Source organism: Podarcis liolepis (assembly GCF_965112155.1).
Source record: "Podarcis liolepis genome assembly, chromosome: 5".
NCBI classification, from domain to species: Eukaryota; Metazoa; Chordata; class Lepidosauria; order Squamata; family Lacertidae; genus Podarcis; species Podarcis liolepis.
Window position 1 is genome coordinate 87,741,019 of NC_139556.1, and position 13,321 is coordinate 87,754,339.

The window sequence follows — 13,321 nt, forward strand, 5'->3', positions numbered from 1 at the left end:
AATAATAAGATTTTAAAGCCCCTTTTTAAAAGTTAAAAACTATTTGCAATAAGAGATATGTTTAGGAGGAAATATAGAGGCTACCAGGTTTTGTAAAGTTTGTTCTCATTAGTAAACCCCAACCAGTTCAATAGAACTTAGTTAGAAACTAAGCTCTGTTCAGTTTATGCCATAGCTATTCTACTGCCAAATCTGCTCAATTATTCCAAATCCTAGCAAGACCAACAGTCTTACACACCCAACAAGACTGCTAGTGTTTCCTCCACAGTTCATTGTCCCTCTTTTAGCAGCACACTGCCAACACACACAAAAAACTTCCAAGGACATATTTTGCAATATTATTCACATTTGTTACAAGTGTTTTATAATGTGATTCTTGCAAGTCATCAGAAAGCCATATCTTTCAGAGCCCAGAACAGAGGAGATAGGATCCATCCCATGGTTAAAGTTGACTTTAAAATGTCACTGTATGGGATATTCTTGCCAATTGGTCATTTACATGTATATTTAATATAACACTGTGGTCACATCTTCCAGTTGGTTCAACAACACTTAACATCTCTCACTGGGTTCAACATTTGTATTTCTCAACAATGACTGGAACACATATGAATCCAGTCTGTGTGAGGGTAGTTGAAGTCACCCATTACTACAAAATTTGCCTTTTTGGATGCTTCTGTGATTGCATTCTGCATCTCGAGTATGAACTGTGTAGCCATGAATTTGTTTCATCAGACTTGAAAATGTAGGGTACTTAGAGCATGAGAAAAATATAACATGTATAATTTGTATGGGTCTCTTACCAACTGTTGCTAAGTATCCACATTTTATGGGAAATACTTTTCTATAGTCTCATTAAATACCAAGTATTACTTTCTAAAACCTGAATGATGTCAGGGATCAAATTAGTTAAGAGAAAATGATAGTCTGGTTAGGCTGCTAACTATTTCTGTGGTACAAGCAGTATTGTAGAAATCACGAGCACCTTAACAGTTGACGTTGGTATATAAAACAGAAGTTCTTTTTCAGACATGTGATGGTGTGTTGCTTAGAAACTGAACTTTTGTACCAAGCCTGGCTTAGATAGCAGGATAGACATTAAGAATAACGCATTCAAGACTCAAACATACAGGTAAACGAATGCATGTTCATTGACAGATGGAAGCAAACAGAGTTGATGCAATATAAATAGGTCCTTAGTTCTGAAATTAATAGACCATTTGTTTGGACTCTTTCCAGTGACATTATGATAACCTACTTTGAACCTTCCATCTCCTTTGAGGGATTGTGTAACGAAGTTCGAGACATGTGCGCCTTTGATAATGAACAGCTTTTTACCATGAAGTGGATCGATGAAGAAGGTAAGATGATACAAAACAGAACTACATATAATACTAGTATCTTCTACCCAGTGCTTTTTTCTGGGGGGACACAGGGGTACACATACCCCTAAACATTTTGTGAATCTAAGTTTGGCCTCATTAAGGGGCAGTATTTCAATATGAGTTGGAAAATGAGAGTACCCCTAAACATTTTTTGTAGAAAAAAAGCACTGCTTCTACCTAATATCCGAGCTTTATTTCCCAGGAACAAAGTAGAAAGCATTTCATTTCATCTGTAGCCTCTATTTGCCAACAAAGAAAGAAAGAAAGAAAGAAAGAAAGAAAGAAAGACCATAGCAGTCTATTTGAACTCTTTCATGTGTCAGATGTAGGCATGTCAGTTTTCAGAGCATTCCAACTATAAACATGGAGAAGGAGAACTCGAGACATCTTAGTACTGTATAAAGTGAGAAGTTTTAAGATTCTCTGTTCTTTAGGGCAGTAAATTCCATATGCTAATCTAGTTCATTGTCACCTAATTATATGTAATATGAACCAAGAAAGATCGTATTCCTTTCCTAAGCTTTGGTATTGATTTTTGCTGTTTCTGTCATGTGTTTTGATTGTGTCTTATGTAAATGCATTTTCAAGAGATGCCTTCCTTAGTTATAGGTCACTTATTCTTCCAAAATAGCAAACTTTTTAACTATTGCCTGCAGAGGGAAAAAGCTTCCCTGTGTGCTGGTCAGTAAGTTACAATAAAATCATTAGCTCAAGCTGCCGTGGAAATGTACCACAGTTAAGTTTTGAGGGGGAGTATAGAGAAAGAGTGTGCCAGGGAAAACAGATGCAAATAAAATTACAGGATTGGAAAGCTGCAGAACAAGTTCCTTATTTTCCCAAATGACTTGCAATGTAAACTTCCTGGTATTTAATCTCAGTTCAGAGTTACTAGTTCAGTAGAGAAATTATGTGAATTGAAAGTATACTATCGTTGAGTTTCTTTATTTGCATTAGTGAAAGTGACCTAGACTGGATTGCAGCCATTGCTTCCATATTTTCCCACTTCTTTGCACTCATGAGAGCTAGAGTCCTAAGTTTTGTAACAAAACTAAGATTGTAGGGTTGAACAATAAACACACCCATGAGTCTGCATACCTGATGTGTTACACTTAATGTAATGGTTTTGTAGGTTGTGAGTCATTGATGATGTGTTCATACTGGAGTGTAAGAGCACAATGTCATCTTCATTTGACTGTTCTTCCTGTTTCCTTCATTCTGAAAGTAAGGATTTTGTTGAGATGGTGAGGTGGAGCAGGCAACTTTTTAACCTTGGCACACCTAGAATCATTGTTATACAAAGTAAACATTAATTCTGGTAAGCACTAAATATCCTCAGGCATACATAAGAACACCTGCCCATATTTCTTTTCTTGTTCTTTGTTTTGCTAAACTTGTACCGCAATTGTTTCTTTGCTTGGCTGAAGAAAAACAGGTTTGTTCTCTTAGTGTCCCTGAATGAAAACGTTCTTTAATTGCTACAATTCATTTCTGTGCAATATTCAGTGTCTGTCTTAGATGCCCTTGTTTAATCAGTTTTGAGCACAGTACAAAGGAAGAGATGTTGTCCTTTAGCTTTGGGTGCCAGTTGTATCTCAAATGACTTAGGATGAATTCCCAAATATTCAAATGGTATGTAGGATGGTGAAAATGATATTTTTTACATAAATTGTGAAGTTTGATAAAAGAGAGCCATTACATCTCAAGAGAACCATTTCACATAGTATTATTATGTATCTGTAAATCTGAGTTTGCTGATATATTCTACAAAAAGTTGTTCTCAATCACAGCTCTTCAGCATGCATACATGTCTGCAAACTTGTTTGTTACAGTCATTAAATGTTTGCATGTAAAAATCATAATGTTTGAAATAGCTCAAAAAAAGCTAGTTATTCTTTGTGTAGCTGTGAGAATAACTTTAGCCAGCCTTGAACACAAAGAAAGCCCTGCTGGATCAGGCCTGTGGCCCATCTAGTCTAGCATCCTGTTTTTTCTGGTGGCCAACCAAATGCCCATGGGAAGTCTGCAGGCAGGGCGTAAGCACATAAGTTTTCTCCTGTTCTTGTTCCTCAAGCGGCATTCTGCCTCTGATATTGGAGGTAGTATATAGCCATCATAACAAGTAACCGTTTGAAGCCCATGTCCTCCATGAATGTAAGCCTTGCAAAGTTAGTTTATGGCTTCTTTTATTGACATATAAAATAGATTAAATCCGCACCTATAAATCTCAAAGGATGGGAGTGGGGAGGAGGAGTGTTTCTCGAGAACTATATTCTTTTTAAAAGACTCACTCTATCATAGAAAATATTGTGAATCTGATATGCTAATGCAACTTCAAGAAACATACTTTTAGAGGAAAATTGGCACATATTTAGTTTATCCAGTGAATGTGGGGGTGTAATGACAGATTTTGTTTGCTAGGCTTAAGTCAAAATATTTTAAAAATAAATAATTCATAATTTTCCTTCTTTAGATTGGAAAGCAGTTAGGTAGTTTCTCTGAAATCTGAGCTGACATAATCAAGAACTCTAAAGAGAATATTACCCTTGATTATAGGAATATGTTAAGGAGCAGCTTGACTCAAGTTGAGCTATATTCATTGAATGAATTCATTTCTTTCTAGGGGATCCATGTACTGTTTCTTCTCAGCTGGAATTGGAAGAAGCTTTTCGGTTGTATGAACTAAACAAAGATTCAGAACTCCTAATACATGGTAACGTGGTATAATACTGTTTTTGTGTGTGTGTGCATGAGAGAAGGAGGGACAGAGAGGAAGGAAGGAAGGAACATATTCTTCAGCCTGCATGAATGACCTCTATTTTAATATTTAAACATTCATCAGCTTTGTTTTTTAAAAACACTTAACTTGTGTGCAAAGACTGAAGGAGCAAGTTACTGTATTTTTCGCCCTATAGGACGCACCGGCCCATAGGATGCACCTAGATTTTTTTTGGGGGGGGGAAATAAAGGGGAAAAAATTATTCCCCCCCCCCAGGCGCGGAGCTGGGGCGGGGGAAGCCCGAGCTTCCCCAGCCCCCAGAACGGGACCCAGAGCCATGCTGAAGCTGCGTGCAGCTTTGGCATTGCTCTGGGAGCTTGCGGGGCTGGGGGAGGGGGAAGCCCTCAGCCAGCCTCCAAACCAGGTCGGGAGACAGGGGGATGGCGCGCTGCACCTCCCCGCTGTCCCCCGGGTTTGTGGGGCTGGCGACGGGGAGGAGCAGGCTTCTCCCCCCTGCCAGCCTTCTAACCAAGTCGGGGGACAGCGGGATGGCGGCGTTCCGCCTCCCCGCTGTCCCCCGAGCTTGTGGGGCTGGTGGTGGGGCTCTCCTGAAGCCTGGAGAGCGAGAGGGGTCGCCCTCTCCATGCTTCAGCGAAAGCCTGCATTCGCCCTATAGGACGCACACACATTTCCCCTTCATTTTTGGAGGGGAAAAAGTGCATCCTTTTGGGGCGAAAAATACGGTACCCTTGTTTAGGGATATTTGTTTTACATACCATATTTGTCCACCTGCCTTCTTACCATGCAAAAGGTTTTCCGGGGAGGGAATAAACAAAAATATTTTTAACTATACTAGACATCACTTTGGCACATCCACTCCTGATTTGAGGAGTGGAGAATACACAGGCTTTCCTCATTAGTTTTTTGTTTAGTGCTAATAAAGTTAGTGCTAGTAAAGTTCTATTGTACTTGAAACAACTGTTGTCTTTGTGACTATTTCTATCGTTACAGATTTTACACTTCTTGCTAGTAGGAAGTTGAGTGGGAGAAATATAAATGCCATGGATAACTTTTTTATTTTTATATGAATGCTAGTTACCGTTCTGAGGCACTTATGTGATCCATTCTTAACTGAAATGAGTCCTTTAGAAACACATTTGGAGATGGCTTTTGAAATGTGACTTCATATATGTGGCCTGCATGTGCCCTAGATCAGTGTTGCCCAACCTTGGGCCTCCAGCTGTTTTTGGACTACAACTCCCATCATCCCTCGCTAGCAAGACCAGTGGTCAAGGATGATGGGAATTGTAGTCCAAAAACAGCTGGCGGCCCAAGGTTGGGGAACACTGCCCTAGATGACACTGAATCCTCAATTCTCTCCTTTGTAACTTAGGGCCACTGCTCATGCAACCAAGCAGTTTGGCACTGATTTCTGATGCATATTTTATCTTTTCACATATCATTAAAATAATAGCTAATGCAGTATTACTGATTTTTCCCACTCCCCCAGTGTTTCCTTGTGTACCAGAAAGGCCTGGAATGCCCTGTCCAGGGGAAGATAGTAAGTATAATTATTTGAAATATTCAGTGTTATCATATTTTTAAAATCTGGATCCTTGTTGTGTTTTTGGAGTGAGTTGTTTGTTTATACTTATTAAATATAAATATACCACTCTTCATCCAAAGATCTCAAGGTGGTTCACAGCATAAAAATCAAAATGAGAACAGAAAATACATAATAAAACAAAAACAAATAACCTCATTCTACAAACACATTTAAAAGGCCATAGAATGTTAATGAGCCAAAGGCCTGGTTATTAAGAACTGTTTTCACCTGCCATCTAAAAATATGTAATGAAGGTGTCAGCCGAGCCTCCCTGAATTTTACCTAAATTAAAAATATACATAACTTTCAATTTTATGACTGACGAGTCATATGACTGGCGAGTACAGTATGGTGGTTAATCAAATAAACTGTGACCCAATAAACTCCAGTTTAAATCTCACTTTATCTGTGATGTTACTGATGGTGATAGGCAAGCTGGTAACTATCATACAATTATGCTTACACCCAGGATCCATAACATGGGGATAAAAACGCTAGCCAACCTTCAAGGCCAGTTTTAAGGCTTACTGAGATTATGTGATACACAAGAGTAAAAACCTTTATAAATACAAAGTAATTGTTAAATATTTGGGTAATCTATTTACATATGCTTGACTTGCATAATTCTTGAAACTGGGCTCAGTTTTATAGCTAGGGACAAAGCAAGCAGCCTTCTCTGGAGTTTTTGTGTGATTGTTTCTGATTTCTTTCCCTAGAGTCTATTTATCGTCGAGGTGCACGGCGATGGCGAAAGCTCTATTGTGCAAATGGTCACACTTTCCAAGCCAAGCGATTCAACAGGGTAGGTTTTAATAGACTTTACTGAGACTGCTCTTTCATTTGTAGTTAACCTCTCCTAATAAATATCACCTTTTCGAAATGGACTTTGTCCTCCTGAGATATTAAATGCCTTTTTATATACGTACTGATAATTAGGAAGTAGGCCTTAAAAGATCAGATTTACTTTGTCAGCTGCAAGTCCAATCAGAGTTTATTTAGTTTTCCATATAATAGAACTTCATCTGTAGGACTATTTATTTCTGAGCACCCTGTGGTTTTCAACTAAATTTGATGCTTTAAAAATGTGCTAAGTCCTTTAAATGGGAGAAAGCTTTGCTCGTGAGTGTTTATGCTGGGATTCAAAGTACAGTGGTACCTCAGGTTACATACGCTTCAGGTTACAGACTCCACTAACCCAGAAATAGTACCTCGAGTGAAAAACTTGGCTTCAGGATGAGAACAGAAATCGTGCTCTGGCGGTGCAGCGGCAGCAGGAGGCCACATTAGCTAAAGTGGTGCTTCAGGTTAAGAACAGTTTCAGGTTAAGAACGGACCTCCGCAACTAATTAAGTACTTAACCCGAGGTACCACTGTACTGTATTATTCTGTGTATAAGACGCCCCCAACATCTACAGCCCAACATCTACAGAATATTGGGCACCCTTATTTGTTAGTACAGTGTACCTTACAGATGAGTCCGGTGATCATGGATAATGAAGGATCCTGACAACCAAGGAATGTTTACATAGTGCTTTATAACATACAAAGTGCTTCAGACATAGTAACCACCACATTGAGACAAGCGTATTTCTGTTTAATCACCCAGGAGATGAGCTACCCTTTCTCTTGATGCATGCAGCCCCTTTGACTTGTCCCTTCACAACATAAGCAGTCAGTCCTGGAAGCCTCTAAATAATATTTTCCTATTCTAACTGAAACAGGAAACTGTGATTGCCAAAAGAAGCCAGGGTATTAAACCAACTTCATATCATATCAAGCACTCTTGGATGAAACTGATTATCTTGACCCATTTTAATCTGGCTTCAGACATGGTTATGGGACTGAATGAGCCTTTGTAGCTCTGCTAGATAACCTTCATCACAAGGAGAACAGGAGGAGTGAAACTCTTTTATTCTTACTTGATATTTTTGTCAGTGGTTTTTGATAACCACTGGCAGTTGTATCCTTTTGAACCAACTCAGTGAGATGGGTATTGGAGGTGCTGTTTTACAGAGATTCAACAAAACTTAAAATTGGGTATTTTTTATGCTCAGAATTTGTTTTATATATATTATCATTTAATCAGATTGGTTATCTCATCATTGCGTTATAAAAATGTATATATAGTCAAAAAGCCAGAGAATAAATGAAGAGGGGGGAGATTTTTTTTTTAAAAAACCAAATTAACAAAGCTGAGCATTTTAAATGTATGTAGTGGGGAACATAATTTTACCATAAGAAAGCCAGACACAACACAAAAAGCGCACTTGTGAGCTAATTACTTTAATCATAACTTCAGAGCAACAGGTTATCAGATTTTTCAGTGTGGTATTTTGTGAGTAGATACCCTATTGCATGAGTCGTAGTTTGAGACTATCTAGATACTGTTAGTTAATGGTCATTTGCCTGTTTGTTTTTCAGAGAGCTCATTGTGCCATCTGCACTGATAGGATATGGGGATTGGGACGCCAGGGATATAAATGCATCAATTGTAAACTCCTTGTTCACAAAAAATGTCACAAACTGGTCAGCATAGAATGTGGCCGACACGCATTACCACAAGTAAGTGATATTGATAGCTATAACCTTCTCCAATGTGCATATAAATACACAAGTATACATAATGATTTTACTAAGACTGTGATGGGGACCTGGGGTGGGATTAGCCTAACATGCCCCATTAGTGTAAGCCCTGTGCTAAGACTTCCACATGCAATGGGGCTTCCCCCCATACCCCCAAAATAGGCTCTGGGGGTTGGAGAACCTTCAGACCAGCGTGGTGGGGGAGATGGGGGGGGGTTCTGTTTGACAAGCTGATAAATTTGTACAGATGGAACAACTGGAAGAACACAAAAGCTGAATGCCACATTCGACTTTCACTTCTTTGATTCTGGTTTTGATGTCTGATGTTGCCTCACTAAAATATAACACAGCTGGTTTGCTTTACTGTTCTGTGAAAGTGAATTTAGATGCCAATATGGGCACTTCATCCTGCTTGATTTTGGTAACTAAACAATCCTAGCTTTTGAACTTGAGGTGTATATTTTGAGAACCCACCTCATTTTTGTGATTGTAAGTTGTTTTAAACTGTTTTTAATATTGGGTTTTATTGTTGTAATCAGACCTAGGACCTTACTGTGAAGTGTGGGTAATTATTATTAAATAACAACAACAATAATAATTTTGAATGAATTTTGAATTTGTGTTTCAATGAATGAAACACAAAAATTGTGAGGCCCTTAAATTTTGCACCAGACCTTGTGGCTTCTGATCAAAGATCAGTCTGGTCTGTGCATTAATTATTTTGAAGAATGCCCTACTCTGTTTAGTGGGATTTACTCCCAAGTACAAGAGCATAGGATTGAAACCTTAGATTTAGGCTGCCAGTTTTGCAATTTGATACAATGACATAGCTCCTTGTAGAAAACAGAAAAGTTGTAATCTTATTCTTTGACTTTTTGTAGGAGTCTATGGATCCTTCATCAGTGCATCTTGATAACATGGAACCAGGTAAGAACAGTGCTTTCTGTAATTATATTGAAAGGACCAAATGTGACACCCCCCAAAAAATGAATTAGCGCTTATTTGCATAATTATTTCTGGGTTTTATCCAACACTGCATGTAGTGTTCCACTTATACAGCAGGACTTTTCCTGGAACAGATTTTGAGGGTTCAAGGGAGAGGAAGTTCCATCGTGCAGGCAAAAGTATGCTGCATGAGCAGAATGGCGGTGTTGAATACAATCTTCTGTTTTTTTTAAATCTACTGTGAGCAAGAAGCAAAACTATGTATTCTTCACTGACTTTAAATGAATCATTTATTTGTGATCTCTATATAAAAGCATCTTTAGAAGTGTGTTCTATTAACTGCAGGGAACGGGCACAGCCATGCCTACCCATTTAATTTCATGTAATTTACTGTGTGGTTCCCTGTGGATGTACAGAAGATGACTTAATAATATGGCCGTGTTTGGGATAACACAGCAAAATTAATTAATTTGTAGGACGTTCTAGCAGACTTTGCCAATTTACCATCTCAGAAGCATAAAAGCAAAGAGGAATTTCCAATCACTTGCAGAAAGGAATTGCATTTGCCTGTAATTTTGATACTATCCTTACATTTTTTTACTTTTAGTGATTCCTTATCATCCTTCAAGTCATGAAAGTTTGGACCATGTTGGTGAAGAAAAGGAGGTATTCTAATTGTTTAATGTCTTGGTTTTTTACTAAGTTATCTGTGCATTTCTAGAATATTAAGAAACTTACTTGTGACTTCCAACACAACATATGCAGCTCAGTTAGCCTATTGTTAATAGAATTTTTGAGGTCAGAAAAGCTCTCAAAGATCTGACAGTATTACCCAGGGCAATTCTATTTAAATGTTTCCATCTACCCATAGGCAACAAGTATTAGAGAAAGTGGTAAAGTATCTTCCAGTCTGGGTCTCCAAGATTTTGATCTACTTCGAGTTATAGGGAGAGGAAGTTATGCAAAAGTACTTCTGGTTCGGTTAAAGAAGACTGAGCGCATTTATGCAATGAAAGTTGTGAAAAAGGAACTAGTAAATGATGATGAGGTGAGTGGTATTTCTGTTAAATGAACTGTTCTTTAAATTCTGTTTTATATGAATGGTGGCATATTAGAGGTCAGATAACTCCCCTGTAATTTGTGATCATGTTTGGTTGTATTCAAAGTGGCACTTCTGAGTTTGGTTCTTAACAAGTTAATCAGGTTTTCCACTAATTAAAACTCTGTAGCAATTTAAAAGATATGGAAATGTTGGACCAAATCTCCTTTCAGGAAGAGCCCTTCCTGTTTATGTATAAAGACAATCTTGGGTACTCAAGGTTAGTGTCTCTGCATTGTGACATGATAGTTTTCTTAAACTATTTCTCAGACTTTTAATACACATCTGTATTGGCAAACCTCAAATAACTATTTGTGCTTAAAGACATTGATGGTATAAATGCATTTAAAGGAAGCTATCACCATAAGCAACTTAAAGACCATGGGGAGTTTAAGCCTGTTTTGAAATTGCATTGTTGTATAATTTTGGAAACAAAATTCAATTGCATCCTACGAATTGCTGAATATGGGAGCAGAATATTTGACTTTAGAAATGGGTATGACTTTTTTCAGGATAATTAAGAATCTTATTATCATTGTCTGCCTACAAGAGCCAGGAAATCATATTTCTGCTTATCTGTTGCAAGTTAATTAATATTAGCCGAAAGTATTACAAAAGCAACTGTTCTGTGTATTTTTATAATAGGATATTGATTGGGTTCAGACAGAGAAACATGTCTTTGAGCAGGCTTCAAATCATCCTTTTCTTGTTGGCCTTCACTCTTGTTTCCAGACAGAAAGCAGGTAATTGTGTAATATGATTTTTGCAGGTTCTTTCACTTGATCCTTTTTATAATAAGCCATTATTTCCCCCCAACACTAAGATATAATTAGCAACATACAGCACTAACACTTATGCAGTTTCATCAAAAAAGACTTGAACGACAGGTTCCTTATGATCAGAGAAGATGGCTGTAAGGAAATCTTGAGCTGCAAAAATGATTTTCAAAAGAGAGTTGTTGAACAATGAAGCCATCCGTAGAATAAAGGATAGTAGAATGAAATGTAAAAACAGCATGCAGAAGAGCTGGTTTCTAATTGGGAGTAGGAGAACTATAGTTAATGAAGGTGGAAAGATGGGAACCATGTGTGCAGAGAGATCATAGTCTGCGTTAAAGTTTGAACACAGTACAGATAAGGAGAAAAGCCAGAATGTGCCAAAACAATTGTTTGCTTTTTCATTGAGTGTTCAGAACCTAAGTAAAATGGATTACTATAATAAAGAAATTGCTTAAGCATAGGAAAATACTTTGAGGAGTGGGGAAGTGAATATAATACTTCAGTTCAGGCATCCCCAAACTCGGCCCTCCAGCTGTTTTGGGACTACAGTTCCCATCATCCCTGACCACTGGTCCTGTTAGTTAGGGATGATGGGAGTTGTAGTCCCAAAACAGCTGGAGGGCTTAGTTGATCAAATGTCTTGAAAACAAAGCTGCATACAGGAGACACACATGGTGTGATATATTTATTAAAGAAGTTGGTAGTGCAAGGTTGTAAAATAGGAAAAGAAGGAGGAAGGTGATAAACAAGCCTTGAATCATTTTCTCATAGTGGCCTAGGTGCTGCTGTGTCACATACTTCAATATACATGCCTGTTTACTTACCATGGTAAAACACTAGAGAATATATCCTCAGGTAAACCTTTTCGAGGAAGGGTAGAGTTTGACGAAAAGGGAGTACAAGGAAAATGAAAACACAAGTCCTGAAGCATTCAGCGGAGCTGTACTCCCAACTCTACCTATCAGTAAAGGAATAAGATTATAAGATGTATGTTAGAAGATTTATAGTGTAAACTGCCCATTGATCTGCAGAGGAAGGGTGGTATAGGGCTGTGTTCATGTTGAAAATACCTGCAAAGGGAGAATAGATAGGCATGTTTTATTGATGTTTGAGATGGACTAACCAAAGAGGAGAGAGGGAACGCTCTGAAAGCACTTCAGTTGTTAAGTTTGTGTAGGTGACAAGGTGGACCATAATAATAAAAGTATGTAAGAATCAAGCCATTATAGAATTTACTTCTGTGTTCCAGACTATTTTTTGTTATAGAATATGTAAACGGAGGGGACCTCATGTTTCATATGCAGCGCCAAAGGAAATTGCCGGAAGAGCATGCAAGGTATGTGTTCCTGCCATGACTTTTGCACATTGTTATGGATTGAGGGAAAACCCAAAGGTGTCTAATTACATGGAACATCTCCTTTTGCCTCCCAATTTTAATTATTGTTTTGGTCAGCCTAATTATTGAAATGAAAGAGTTGCATTTGGTGGTTCTTATCTTCTCTTTCAGAGATGCTCCCAAATGAATCTAATTTCATTTGCAAAGTACCCTAGAACTCTGAAATGGGTGCCACAGTCATTTTATGTGGCACTGGCTCGTATTCCACTATGTTTTGCTCAAAGGAGACCTATTGAAATTAATGGAGCTAGCTTAGTCATAATCATTTCAATGGGTTTACTCTGAGTAAAACTTAGTTAAGTACCACCTACTGCCTCCTGTGCTCATTCCTTGCCAGCACAGCTGAGAGAGGTGAATAAAAGTTGTATGTTCTTTACTTGTTTATACCTTCAATTTCTAGATTTACTTTCTCACTCGTCTTAGCTGTTGTTCTTGAATTTCTCAGGCACCACAGTTTGATCTCTTCTGGCAGACATAATTGGCTCCTACTTCAAAAAGCCTTTTAAAACTGCCAAGAGACTGATTTTTAGACATTTAACTTTTTTTTTGCCACTCAGCAGAAATAAGACACAAAAAGGCTAGTTGTGTTCATATGCATCAGTGCTTGGAATTACTGGGGTTCAACTGAAGGGTGGAAGGGTCAGGTCACTACTAATTATACTTAATATATTCCACCTTTCTCAAAGATCTAAAACTCGAATGCCTAATGATGAAAGGTAGAAATAGCTCTTCCACAGAGGATGTAACACTCTAACTTATAGATTTCAGGGAGGCCTGAGATGACTAATAATCTTAGAAGGGACACCCAGTTT

At 38.1% G+C, this 13,321-nt stretch overlaps 1 protein-coding gene across 3 annotated transcripts in view; it reads left to right on the forward strand.

Annotated features, from left to right (window-relative positions):
- PRKCI (protein kinase C iota) overlaps nt 1-13,321 on the forward strand; it is a 36,746-nt gene that overhangs the window by 13,257 nt on the left and 10,168 nt on the right. For all 3 annotated transcript variants that reach the window (XM_083504129.1, XM_083504131.1, XM_083504130.1), the window contains exons 3-12: nt 1,240-1,361; nt 4,006-4,095; nt 5,612-5,662; nt 6,424-6,509; nt 8,129-8,269; nt 9,172-9,217; nt 9,843-9,901; nt 10,107-10,283; nt 10,980-11,077; nt 12,363-12,449. In XM_083504129.1, coding sequence (XP_083360255.1) covers nt 1,240-1,361; nt 4,006-4,095; nt 5,612-5,662; nt 6,424-6,509; nt 8,129-8,269; nt 9,172-9,217; nt 9,843-9,901; nt 10,107-10,283; nt 10,980-11,077; nt 12,363-12,449 — 957 coding nt within the window. The remainder of the gene's footprint in view (nt 1-1,239; nt 1,362-4,005; nt 4,096-5,611; nt 5,663-6,423; nt 6,510-8,128; nt 8,270-9,171; nt 9,218-9,842; nt 9,902-10,106; nt 10,284-10,979; nt 11,078-12,362; nt 12,450-13,321) is intronic.